Raw genomic sequence first — 14,150 nt, 5'->3', positions numbered from 1 at the left:
TTCTCCTCCCTCCCCTGGAAAGCTGGCTGCCCTCCTTATTACCCATTCCCCATGTCCTCTGCTCTGACTTATCCAGGTTCCCAGCTAAGAGAGTGATGGGCCCCTCTCTTCCTGCTGTGCTGATGGCTCATCACTCCCACCAAAAAAATCTTCCCTCTCTCTCTCTCCCCACCCTTGTCGCGCCTGCCTGGTTTTTATGCCAGTTTCCTAATTATTTGAAATAATTGGTTTATAGTCTGACTGGGAAAAATTTAGGATCAGTCTTTTGGAGAAAGTAGGGAAAGGTTAATAGCATTAAGCAGAAGCAACAAACTCACATCCCTTAGTTCCAGTTCATAGTTCTTCCTCACCCTACAGAGAGTAGTCTATGTTATTAATGTTGCTACTAATCTTATCCAGCTTTGCATCTCTGTGTCTTCATCCAAGAAAAAGAAAACCACCTTAAGTATATACACTTAGCTCTAAGAATATGAATAGCTGAAATTCTGAAAAATAAAGAACAAAGTTAAAGTTACAGAGGGTCACAATAATCCCAAGAATTTATACAAAGATGTATTCTCTTTTCCCACTTCCTTTCCTATTTACTGAGCTAGTTCGCTTATAGTAGCCACTTGATATGCTCAGGTTGCCAGAAGACTGAAGCTTTGAGAACTCTGCGCAGCAGCTTGTTTTTGTTACTGTGCTGTGCTGGCTTAGGGTTTGGGCTGGTATTAAAAAAAACTAAAAAAAAACCTAAAAAAAGTTAAATATTTGCTGATGTGTTTCCTGCCTCCCACTCACTGTGTTTCAGAAAGTCTTCAGAAGAACTGGACATGGATAAAGTAACAGCAGCCATGGTACTCACCAGTTTATCCACCAGCCCTTTGGTCCGCAGCCCTCCTGTCCGACCCAATGGTAAGCCTTCGGAGCCAGGGGCTGAGGGGAGGGGTGCCAGGACCGTTCATTTGGGGATTTGCATCCAGGACTTGTGGCCATGGTGGAGAACAAAGGCTGTCTTCTGGTATACTGGGGTTCATACTCGTCAAACCTCGTCAAAGTCTCTGGTGCAGCATTGTTGGAAATGAAATCTTTTCTGTAACTATAGCGGCTCCAGTTTATGAAATGGGAGATGCCCCATTCCAAAAATGGGATATGAGCACTGTGTAAGATATCCTGACCTTACTGAAACACTAATTTTCTGAAGATCTTGTTTGTATTTGCACATATAGAATCTTAGAATTGTAGAATGGTTAAGGTTGGGAAAGACCTCTGAGATCACCAAGTCCAACCATCAACCTCCACCATGTTCACCACTGAACCATATCCTCAAGTACCATATCCAGTAAGTGTGATAGCAGTTGTTCTTGTCCTCCACTCCATGGAAATCAGATTATATTTTACCCAAAACCACAGTGAGGCAAAGCACTTGGCTGAAAGGCCAAGCACTAGCAGTCTGTACAGCAACAGATCTGCTTCTGCAGATGCACGATTAGACCCTCAATTCCTGTGCTCTTTGTAACTCCCTGATGTCTTCCATCAGATCTGTAACCCCTTTAAAGACTACTTCATTTATAGTATAGCAGAAGACGCACAAATAAAAATAAATATAAAAAGTTCTTGGTAATAAAGAGATTGGTAATTAAATATAATTAATCTGTGCAAGATTGACTGGAGTTACAATAAATTTTCAAGTGTTCTATTTTAAGGAATAATTTAAATTAGGACACCCTTGTTAGGATACCTCACCGCTGTTTGTATGACACTGGCTCTTCTTTTAACTTACCTTGCTAAATAGACACTAGATGCCCTTCTGTAAATAACTGGAAGACTGAGGAATACTTAGAGAAGCAAATTAAGAGGGATGTAGTCTTTGTATTTCTTCAGGCAATCCACTGAATGATGTTCTTAAAAAGAATTCATACCAAATGTCACATCTTTAAACATTTTTAAACAAACACTGTGGCTTTTCCATTTATTTCCAGAAAATGTAAGTTTTATCCATTTAGCTGGAATTCCAGCCATGAACACTCGTGGCTCTTGTTCGTGTGCTTTCCAGTGTTGAAAACCAGAACTGTTTATGGAGTACCACTGCTCTGAGGAGCCCTGGGAAACCTCCATCAGTGACATCCCCAGTGACTGTCCTGCTTCAGGGCGGTAGGTTGCCAGCCCCTGGGGGAGGCCAACAGAAGGATAAAACCACACCTGCTCTCCAGCTGCTCAGCTCACAGACAAAACCACAGCGGAAGATGGATCTGTGCTGATGTGCCAGGCAGGGATTTGTCCCCCGCTGCATCCCTGGTCCCGGGGAGCTGCTCTGCTGTGGGTAAGGCAGTACTTGCCGCCTCAGACAGTCTGAGCAGCTGACACTTGTCAGGAACAGCAGTGCACCTCAGCTTCCCAACAAGCCTTTTGAATTGCTAATAGGTAAATGGTGGCTGTTAGCTACCTTTGATATTTCTTGGTGTATTCTGAGTGCTCTTTGATATTTCTTCACACAGCTTGTCTGCTTGTTTCCCAAAATCTGGGAAGACTAGCCTGAAAAAGTAATTCACATGTTTTCAAGTAGTCACAGACAAGATTTTGAAGCTGTAGTTGGGCACCTTTTCCCTGAATATCTTAGTTTCGCCTGACTAACTAAGATGTACTAAGGACTTAAATAAAAGTGTAAACACTTGATAATATAAAGCCCATTTGGTGTTGCAAGGCTAGGCTCTGATCCTACTAATATGAGCAACAAATGTACTAATGATTAGTTCTTTCTACATGCTTTTCCAAAAAAGGCCAGTTAGGAGCAGTGTAATTAAAGAAACATTTCTTTAAACAAATGGAATTTTTCCTAGCATTAAAAAAAATAACATTAGCATTAATATTAAAGGCAGATCTGTGCTGGAATTATTGGGGATGATCACCCATGTAAACTGGATAAGAGTTTGGCCCTTGTTCCCCTGCAGCTGAGTAATATTTGGTCTGGTTCTCTTTCACGCAACTCCAGCAATGTGAAAAGAGCCCCAAAATAAGAGTAAGTTGCATTTATTTTTATTTTAATCTTCTTCACATTGACAGATTTGTTAGTATTAATGAGAACCAGTGTTTAGGGTTTTTTGCTGTTGTCAACCTCATTCAGCCTTTTCCATACTACTTTAAAAATGTTTTTGATTTGCATCTCTTTCTCAGCAAGGTGAGGAGAAGCTGTAAACCCTGAGAATACAAAGTACCACCATAAATATATCAGAAAGTAGTAGTTGAAAGAGTGCTGTTTCCTTTGTTTTTCTTAAGAAATGGAAATTTTAAGCTACACTAAGGTCACAAGTTGATACCAGATGTATTTCTTGGCTTTGGCACAAGACTGAAGTACAAATACTTATAAGAAACAAAACCCACCTTCATTACAGTCACATGAAGGCTGTAATCATGAGCCAAAACATGACAGTTTTATATGTTAACTTATTAGCTACCGGAAATCTACATGTCCTTTTTCAAAGAGGAATTGGAGGGGTAGAGGGGGAGGGTTGATCCAGTCTATGCGGAGTGGCCCTGCTTAGTAAATCAGTAACTCAGGGACTTGGCTGCTGCCTACTCAAGGGGGCACTGCATTCTGTTTTGTGAGCAGCTGATGTTAATGATTTAGGATTTCATCCAAAACCAACTGAATTAGGAGGAAAAAACCAAAAATTCGTTGGTTTTGGGGTAAGCTTTCGATAGCTTACTTTCTTGCTGATATCATTAGTTAACTTACCTGTAAGACATTGAGAAGGAGTGAAGGAGTGACTTCTGCAGAACTCTTAAAGGCAGGCACTGGCTTGAAAAGACTAGTCTCATGCTTAACTATTGTTTCATAAACAGATAAGAAGTTATTTGCTTACCAGCTCCTAAGTCAGGTATTGCACAATGCTCAGGCACTACAGTGTCATTGGGAACAGCTTCCAATGCCTGAGTTAGCGAGAAGCCGCACCTAAACCATCCGTTCGCGTGTGCTCAAGCCCGGTAAGAACCTGGGGCTTCTGGCAGAGCTGCCTGTGGCTGCACCACTGGATGTGCTCAGGCCATGCCTTTGCTGAGCTGATGACCTACATACTCCTCTCCTGCCAAAAGCCCTTTAAGGGCTGGGAAGAGTGGCATGCCAATGTCTAATGCCTGAGGACCTCAGCATGTGAAGCATGGCTCAGGCTGTGCCTCAGACTGCACAAGCAGTGCTGTTACTCCCACCCACAGTGCTGTAGAGTGTAATCTGTTTGTTAGAGTGTCTGCCTACCTCCTCATATCAGGGGAGCTGCTGCCGTGAGGAGGCACTTCCTCCAGTGAGTAGGTGTGGAGGTGATCCAGTGTCTGTATTTTCCAGTTCTGAAACTAAATGCCTATCAATACACCTGTATAAAGAATATGGGGTATCCCAAGGGGTACGTACCACCTCATGTAGGCAGAGGCGTGTGTACTGAGAGATGATGAGATGACAGAGTGTAATTATGGTTTTCTTTAGTGTTTTAATACTGGGATGAAGATCATGTTTTTGCAGATCTGCTTAGTGTTCTGGGGCTCAGAGTGTATGTCCCCTTTCCTTTTGGCTATGTGGAGCTTGCTCTCATGAGCATTACAGTCACGTGTTCCTGTTAAAAGTTGAGGATGTATTTAGAATCATAGAATAGTTTGGGTTTGCAGGGACCTCTAAAGATCAATTTAAATGTTCTCCTTTAATCATGCATGCAATATCTGACTGTTTATTGCTGTTTATGCTCCAGAACAGGTTATTTTTCCAAACCCAGCATTTCCTTTTACTTTGAGGGTTTTTTTAATAAAAAAGGAAAAATCAAATGTGGAATATGTAATTTGTGTGCAGTGGGAGAGATATGGTTGTCCTCTCTACATCCAATGCTTTCGCTTTCCTTTATTGAAGGTACAGTTAATTACCAACATGGCATCTAAGCCTTAGAAAAAACAGCTCAGCCCTAAAACAATGATACTCTTGTAATGACGGTTGTTGTTTCTTGACAGAATCCCTGAATGGATCTTGGAAAGAAGGAGGATTTGTGCCTTCTAGTACCAGCAGCAGTGGATACTGGAGCTGGAATGCTCCCAGTGACCAGTCCAACCCATCCACCCCATCTCCACCTCTGTCAGCTGATAGCTTCAAAACTTTTCGGACACCTTCCCAGCCAGATGATGGTATTGATGAAGGTGAAACAAGCAACCTTCTCTTCGATGAACCCATTCCTAGGAAGAGAAAGGTTAGCCTTATGTTAAATTCCATGCCCATGGGCAGACAGGATGTTGATAGGCTTATTTTGTTGTGAGAAATCACCCAGTAGCTCTGTATGTGTATTCTTCCTTGACATCCAGTTAACATAGGTACTTAGCCTACTCGCTGTGTCTCGTTCAACCTGGTCACCTCCTGCACACACATGCTGCCATCAGCACCACATATTTCCTGGCAGATGGTGAGGTTCTACAGAGCCTCCTGCTCAGGAAACACTAGAGTAATTTCCAGAAGGTGTTGCCTCTGGCCATTCATGGGATTTCTGTCCTACTTTGACAAATCCTCTGTGTGCAGGATGCAACAGGCAGCCTTATATGTCATCACAAAAACTGGATATGACCTTAATACTCCTTGTTCCCTGGAAGTGCTGTTTGTCTGACAGCATGTCAGATACCTTAATACTGTGAAGCTTTCTCTGCACAAACATATGGAGTGAAAGAAGGAGAGAGAGAGCTCAACTTGATGGCTTTTGATACAGTATTAGCATTGGCCAAATTTATCCTCAGAGTGCAAAAGCAGACTAAATAAAACACAATGTAAAATAAAAAAAAGGGTCCAAAACTAACCCCAAAAAGCACTCTTATGCTAGCAAGCAAGCTCCTCTGGAAGAAAAAGAAAACAAAGAGATGGCACTAGTCCAAGTTTCCATCCCTCCCAACACAACGGGACAGATTTTTACATACCAAGATGAAAAAGGGCTTTTTGTAAAGAGAAAAACCAGAGAATTTATTCCCCTTAGTGAATTTGTTTCTGGCTCAGTCTGAGACAGTTAATTGCTTCATCACCAGCAGGAAGAAGTTTTAATGATTGTTTAAACCTGTTCAGATTTATCCTTTTGCTCCAGAAGTTGCTTATTTGCTGACCCACGCTGTTCTTCCCTTGATCGTGGGAGAGGATTTTAAAATGTTTGTGTGTCTTGCTAAGAAGAAAAAGTATTTTGGAGGACACCTCTGTTATGATAAATTAGAAGTTATAGCTGATTGTTAAACTAAAGACAGAGGTGGGGGCATATGGGACAGGAGAGTAGGGGTGCAGAAGTGTGCTGGTTTGCCTTCTGCTTCTCGGTTAATGTTCATCGTAGTCGCATCGTTCTCACTGCTCAGCTGTGATGAGACAGATGCGTTTGCAGCTGCCATCTTTATTGTTTTCTAAGTTGCTTTCAAATATTTCTATTTATGTACCCACCATAGGTCTATTACACTATCTGTTCTAGTTCACAGGGATTTTGCTTTGTATGGCAAATATTTTATGTAGATAAACAATAACATTCCATGCCAAACTTGGTTTTATAAATAAACTTACTTTCCTGCAGGTTTTTTTATTCTGACCACAGCAGAATATTTGATCTAAGTACAACTTTGCACCTTTAGAAACTGAAATAAATATGTTCGGGTTATTTCTTCTTCAGGGCTGCAAAAGTCAGAAGGAATAAGCCTGTAAATAGAGTGATTGGTAACCTTACTTTTACTCATTAAAGTTTCTTCCATTTCGTGTTTGGAAAATGTCATGTTAGGAGACACTTCCCCTTAAGAAAGTTGTTTGCTTGAAAGTTTCCACTAATGTAGTTATTCCTCACCAAACCATTTATGTTCCATTATTTTCTTAAATAAAACATTAAACCTGAATAGGCAATTTTTGAACTAGTCAGAAATTGAAGCACAGGTTTTGTTCTTTATTTCTACTCAGTGAGCTCTCACTTGACTATGTTAAAATACACTGGTTTTTGCAAACTCCTAGCACTGACAGTTAAGGATCTTATGGCATCAAAACCACAGTGAAGCTAAGAAAATGGTCTTACCCTCAAACTGGGGATGGATGTTAAACCATGCTGTGTTCATAAAGATGCACAGGGTGTTCGTGATGTCACACTGGAATTCCTAAAACCTAAATGATAAGCATGGCCTTCATCTTGTTGCCATAGTTGGTGGTTGGTTGTGTGATTTTGAGCTGATAGTAGTATTCAGTATTATATTATAAAAGTAAGAAAAGTGTGGGTCAAAATTGCTAGATAGATTGTATTTAATTGGAGAGGGGAAAAAGAATTCTGTATCTATTTGAATGATAGTTGTAATATCAAATAAAAGAATAGAGATGGAATTTTGCAATTTTATTCCAAAGTAGGTATTTTTCATATAAACCTCAAGTCCCAAATCCCTTAGCAACTATACTTTCAAACAGATGTTAGACCGAGAAGTAACTATGAGAACATGTTACTGCAATCAACTTATATTTTAGAAAGCCCATCAGCTGAGATTATTTTTTTGTAAGTTATATTCTAACCATCATCTTTCTAGCAAATGCTGAAACCATCAACTGGCATGCAGTTCCAAAGGGTTCAAACTGAAGAAAGCACCCAGTCAACTTTTGTTCAAGACATTCACCTAATCTTACATGTAACTAAAATTACATAATAACGATACTATATTTTGAAGCTCTTCCTTGTGTTAATAATGTGTTCTGTAATAATAGAGAAAATTATTTTTGAGAAGTATAAACTATTTAAATTTTTTTTAAATTTAAAAAGTACAAAATTGGTTTCATTTTCGAGTAAAATTAGCTTTTAAATATCTATGGAGTTCTGCAACATTTGTGTTGTTACCACACACTGTGCTTTACATTAAGACTGGTTTTCTCCAGTCTTCAAAACATCTAAGATTGGGATGCTTATAACCTTGTTGGCTGTGCTCTAAATCAGTGATAACTCAGTTTAGATCAATGAAGTTATATTAAAGAATATCAAAATAATATTAAAATGAGATTATGCACATTTTTTTTCTTTTACATGGTGAACACTGCTTGATGGCTTCTCATTCCCTTGTCCGAATAAGCATAGCAGCAGCTTCTGAATGCAGTAAAAGCAGTTTTTTCCAGATTATGGGTGAATATTGACATAGCAGAAGCTAAAGCTATGGTTTTCTGGCACAATATTTTTTGTATTTTGCAAATTCCATGAGCGGAAACATTTATAAGAGCTTGCTTTAGAAAGACCTGAATTTAAGAAGGTGCTTTGCATTCAGAGAGAAGTCCTCATGAGTTTTCTTTTTTTGAAAGAAGTGTAGAAAGTTTTATATCATCTGCCTCCTTTAGTGGTGAGACAAACTGGAACTTAAAATGAAAAACTTTGCCAATGAACGAAGAGAGGTAAAGTTTTGTCACAAGCTGCTCCTGCAGCTTTTCGCTGGGATTCTGTGGAATTCAGTAGGGTGACACACTCAACAGAGACTCTTAGATCATCACAAATTTGGAAGAACCTTCACAGTGTTTGGTAACTGTTTATCTGTTTTAGGTGGTTTGGTTTTTCTTTTATCTTCATAGAATTATAGAATCACAGAGTTGTTTAGGTTAGAAAAGACCTTTAAGATCATCGAGCCCAACTGTTAATCCAGCACTGCCAAGTCCAGCACTAAATCATGTCCCCAGGCGACACATCAACACGTCTTTCAAATACTTCCAGGGCTGGTGACTCAACCATTTCCCTAGGCAGCCTGTTCTGATGCTGCCAACCCCTTTCAGTGAAGAAATATTTCCTAATATCCATACAACTTCCATACATCTAACCATGATTTACTCATAATTTTCAGAACTCCATGAAGGTGATGTTCAAATGCCTGTGGAAAAACTGTGGGAAGGTACTGAGCACAGCTGCAGGGATTCAGAAACACATACGGACCATTCACCTTGGGTAAGAGAGCAGTCTCTTCGGAAGTCTAAAGGATTTGGTCTGGCAGGGGAGCAATTGCACTTGGCTGGGGAGATGAACTGGATTGTCTTTGGCTTTTCTGTCTCATATCCCTAGGTTTCTGAGGAATTGGTGGAGTAGTGGGTCAAGGCAAATGAGCACTTATTCCAACAGTGAGGCACTTCCTTTCGTGAAGTTCTGTGAACTTTCCTGAAAGGTCAAATACAGCTCTAGATCACACTGCACTTCCCTATCAGCCTCACAGCTCAGTGGCATTTACATGGTACATGCTGTTTGCACATCACATCTGGGATGACACTGTGCAGAAGACATGTTTCAGGGTCTTGCATGAATACTTTCCAGCTTTGTTTCACATCAGGTCAGATGCTTGCGCCAGTTCTGAGTTGAATTGATGCAAAACCAAAAAAAATTAATGCCAAAAAAACCCTGAAAACCACAAAGCACCTAAGAAACCTGAAAAACAAAAAACCTGAGCCACAATTCCATATTGTAATGGTTTGACCCCAGCTGGCTACTAAGTACTGTGCAGCTGCTTACTCACTATCTTCTTCCTTCTCTTATGGAAGGAGAATCGAAGGAAAAAAAATAAACCTCATGGGTTGAGATAGGAACAGTTCAACGATTGAAAAAAACCCCACAAACTAATAACATTAAAGATAATATTAATAATACTAATTATGGTTATGATAATAATAATTCTAATGAAAAGGAGAGAGAGAGGAATAAAACTGAAAAGAAACAAATAATGCTCAATACAATTGCTCACCACCCACTGACCAATGCCTAACCCATCCCCAAACAGCAACTGGTGGCTCCCAGCCAACTCCCCCCAGTTTATATACTGAACACAACATTCTATGGTATGGAATATTCCTTCGGTCAGTTCAGCTCAGCTGTCCTGGCTGTGCTCCCTCCTGCCTTCTTGTGCCCCTGCTCACTGTCAGAGCACAGGAAACTGAAAATTCCTTCACTGAAAAGTAAGGATTGCTCAGCATCAACATTATTCTCATCCAAAATCCAAAAGACAGCACTGTACCAGCTACTCAGAAGAAAATTAACTATTCAGCCAAAACCAGGATGCATGGCTAAGTTACTTGGACTAGAAGCAAAGGCAAATGAATCTTTTAGGATACAAATTTGTTTCAGAGGTTTAGATTGCAACTGAAGTCTCCTATGCAGTTCACTGAGCGACCTAACTATCTCATATATAGTTACAGTGGGGACTCATGTTCTTCTCCTGTTATATATGTGAAAATCCATCTTTGTTGTGTAAGTCTGTGTTACCCACTGCTTAAAAATTAAAGTGACCACGTGGATGTAATCTGATGTGGAGCTCAGGATAGTCTTGAGAAAGTCATAGCAGTTATTGTTGGGCTTAAGAGTAAGGGTATCAGAAACAGAGAAAATCTCCCTCAAAATGTGGTTAGGAACGTAGCTTTGCCCTTTATATTATGGGGACATCCTTTTTGTGGCGTGGGAGAGGGAGAAGCAGAACTTTCCTGGAATTTGGAGTTAGTAACTTTGCTGGAGAGAGGAGTTTTGGTGAGTGACTAGTTACAGTCTGATGGATGGTACTTCTGGTAGAGCCTTTCAAACCTGCTGGATCCATGCTCTCTCAACTAGTCTATTGAGTAAGGTGGTGAGAGGACCTCAGGTAGAGGTATACAGGCAAGCAGGCTGAAAAACTGGCTAGGGGATGGTTTTGGGGTGCATGCGTTGGAAAAGGGAGACCCAGTGTTCAGCCCTGATATGGACATGCAGGCAGGAGGACGCTTAGGGCTCTCAGATTTCCTGTATGGAAGATTGGGGAGGAAATACACGTGTGAGCTGTGAGTTACCTCTGTATAGTGTGTGGATTATGAATGTACTAAAATAGGGGTTTGACTGGCCTGCTTCAGTGCTAGCGTTTGCGCTCAAACCTGCAGCAGATTAAACGTTAAGGCAATGAAACCTACACCCCTTCCTTCAACAAGTCTGCTTCTGGACCAAAAAGCCTTAGCCCTTGCAAGCTAGCCTGTGTAAGTCCCTTCTCTACCTGTATCTGAGTGAGTTGCATGGTGAAGATGTTTTCTAAGCAAATTCTTGTGTTATGCTAAGGAGTTATGGTGAATGACAGCCGTAACTATGTTTGGTCTATTTAAGTAACTTATTATATATTATTTGCTGTAACATTAATGAACATTATATCTTGCCTGTGTCTCTTATCTTTACCTGTCATTCTGTGGCTGCTTGGTCATTGCCAAAGTCAGAGTGCGTTGAGGTTCTTGTTAACTTTACAATAGGTAGGAATGAGAAAGTGATACTTAAAATGGAGTCAAACATCTACTCCAAGGTCAAAGAATTATTCAAGAGTAACACTGAAAGAAAAAAAAAAGTAATTCCTACTTCTTTTCCCTTCAGACTAGATGATTTTCTTTTCCTCTGCCCCTTCCCTGCAGCCAGAATGCTGATAAAGTAGGTAGGGTTGAAACTTCGAATATTAATTTATTGACAATATGAAAATATTTGCTCATGCACCTAGAATTTAAAATTTACCTTGGCATTTTTGCTTTCATTTAATCAGTTTTCTTCGTTCTTTGTCTTGATACAGACGTATAGGAGAGTCTGACTACAGTGATGGAGAGGAGGATTTTTACTATACAGAAATCAGGCTCAACACGGACTCAGTAGCTGATGGCTTAAGCAGTCTTTCCCCAGTCTCTCCATCTTTAGCATCTCCTCCTTCCTTTCCCACCCAAGATGCAATCCGTCCTGAAACTTCCTGTGCCAAAACTGAGACTAAATTGATGACACCTCTGAGCCGCTCAGCTCCTACCAACCTCTACCTCGTACACACGGACCATGCTTACCAGGTAATGCCAGTCAGAGTGAGCTCCAGGGATTACAGTGATGTCATTAATGAATGAAGAAATGTCAGACCACAGTGTTTGGGTTTTAAAGAGCCAAGTTTAAAAAGCCATGGGTTTTAATGGGCTGAAAAGTTTTCAAGGGCAACCCAAGGGGCTTGTTTCATTTAAATATAGATGTCTGCTTCTGAGCTAATTGTTCGTTTGTTTATGTGCCCATTCTAGATTTTGGGGTGCTGTTTATCCAGCCACACATAGGTGCATACTTCAGGTTGAGAAGAATTGCTCTGTGATCACACTGTCTACATTAGTTAATTTTTCACTGATCATAAGGAGGGCCCAAGGTGACATGCTTGGATGTGGTCTCCTGCATTGTAAAAATTCTTATTAAGTCAGGTGAATCCCTCCCAGAGTCTTCATTTTAGCTCTGCTTGTACAGGATGTGTTTGTAGACAAGTGCCTGAGGGATGCCAGGAACAATTAATTTCCTCGGTTTGTACAATGTAAGATGTCAGTTTGCATATGTGAAGTAGAGCAAGAAGAAAGAAAAGGCATAGATGGTATCCTTCTACTCTTAGAGGTAGTGCTTTTCAAATGGCAAAAATTGCTGTACCAAAACTTCCAACTAAGTTTGGACAGAAAGCATTAATTTTAAAAGTGCACTAAAATTTGACATGTTTTGGTGTGGATACCATATGAGAAAAGAGGGATAGAGGCTTTGAAGTAGTGTGGTCCATGACCTGTGTATGCACCAGAGAAATGAACTCTGTTAAATTTATCAGATTCAATAACTTTCATTGTGCCAATAAAACCTTTGTGTGTTTGGAGCAGACCCACTAAAAGGCCAGAGGGAACTATACAGAATTCAGAGGCTTGTTTTAGACTTTTGTGAGCATTGAAGCTTGGTATCTCACGTGGAAGCTGCATCAGGTAACACACCAACCTGGGGACTGATCAAGGCAGCTAGGAGAAAGACTTTTATCTCAGTGTAGCTGAAGCCCTGCCTCAGAGAGTGAGGCACCAAGTCTAGGCTACTGAGAAGAGTCTTGCTTCATTTGGAATTTGCAGTAGTGACAGTCTACCCTGCTTTTTGGAGATTCACACCATCCTGTTTGATAAGCAGCCTCTGAGTAAAGCACTTGGCTAAGGAAATACTAATTCAAGTGTTTAAATTGGATTTGAATTGATGTGTTCCACAACGTGAGCCTACAAGTGCCTGAGCCATGTCTTCTTTTCAAGTTGCTCTGGTTTCAATACTTTATTTCATCAGTGAGAAGTGACAGAGTCCACACTGTACACGGCTTTCAAACTGGAAGCAGGAGGCAAGGTCCCTGCTCAAGTGTTCAGGCTGTCCTTGCAAATGAGGCAGCTTCTGCAGAAGAGGTCAGTGGTATCCTGTGCCAGGATCTCTCCAGTCCTGCAGGAAGAGCCAGGAGGCAGGGTGGCTCTCACCAGCCAGAGGAGAAAGTGGAAATTACTTCATTGGGAGTGGAGGCAAAATTCACAGCTCAAGGAACTTCGATAAGGGAGGCTGAATACTGTTCATCCAAGGATTCCTGTTAAAAAAGGAAAAAAAAATATGGAGCCCAAAGCTGGGTCCTAGGAATCCTAAACAATTAGTATCTGTTAATTGCTGTTTCCTGTATGATTGGAAAGTGTCAAGTAGACTACTTGTAGTAAGAAAGGTATAAACAGGAAGTGAGCCAGGCAAGTCCTGACACTCTTCTCTGACCCAGTCTTACAGGTGAGGAAAAATATAGAAAAATAATTGAAGAAATTGTGGAAAGTACTGCAGTTGAGGTTAACTGCAATGGAGGAGCCCCAGAGAAAGATGATACTAGAACAGTCTAGGGAGCAGTACAGAAGAACAAATCCTTCTGGATTCAAGGAGTGCATTTGATCTTAAAACATATAAGCAGTATTTATTAGGCTAGAGATTAAATTTAGTGTAAGAGAGAGAACTGGAAAGTCACGGAGAACAGCAATGAGTTATTTTGAATGTTAGTGGAGTTGAATGAAAAGCTGTTCTTGGCCCTGACCTCATTTTCATTAAATCATTTTGGTACTACACAAATAATACAATAAAGTTTGCTGATAACAAACTCAGGAGACGTCAGCAGTACCAGAGTTATATATCATGCTTACATGACTGGGTGATCTTGAGAATAATAGGTTTTGGATGCAGTTTAATGTCAGAACATGCAAAGTCCTGCACCTAGGGAACTAATGAGATTTTTCTGCTATAAACTGGGGTAGTTAGAAAATTATGTGAGAAGGAAACCTTTGTTCATTAATCAAGCACAGAATGACCATGAGCCAACAACAATAGAACTGTGAAGGGAAAAAAATAGTTGTCAGCTCTCTTGGGTAAGAA

The 14,150-nt window shown here is 40.5% G+C and overlaps 1 protein-coding gene across 6 annotated transcripts in view; it reads left to right on the top strand.

Annotated features, from left to right (window-relative positions):
• Positions 1–14,150, top strand: part of ZNF704 (zinc finger protein 704) — a 134,928-nt gene that overhangs the window by 65,528 nt on the left and 55,250 nt on the right. For all 6 annotated transcript variants that reach the window (XR_001877935.1, XM_017834569.1, XM_017834566.1 and 3 more), the window contains exons 3-6: positions 791–894; positions 4,969–5,201; positions 8,812–8,912; positions 11,521–11,782. Coding sequence is in view for 5 of the 6 variants with exons in the window: in XM_017834569.1 (XP_017690058.1) it covers positions 791–894; positions 4,969–5,201; positions 8,812–8,912; positions 11,521–11,782 (700 nt within the window). In the remaining variant the exon portion in view is untranslated. The remainder of the gene's footprint in view (positions 1–790; positions 895–4,968; positions 5,202–8,811; positions 8,913–11,520; positions 11,783–14,150) is intronic.

The sequence above is a fragment of the Lepidothrix coronata genome, unplaced genomic scaffold, assembly GCF_001604755.1.
Source record: "Lepidothrix coronata isolate B3197 unplaced genomic scaffold, Lepidothrix_coronata-1.0 Scaffold235, whole genome shotgun sequence".
Lineage (NCBI taxonomy): Eukaryota > Metazoa > Chordata > Aves > Passeriformes > Pipridae > Lepidothrix > Lepidothrix coronata.
The sequence above is the reverse complement of the archived record's forward strand: the minus strand, read 5'-3'. Positions and strand labels throughout refer to the sequence as shown.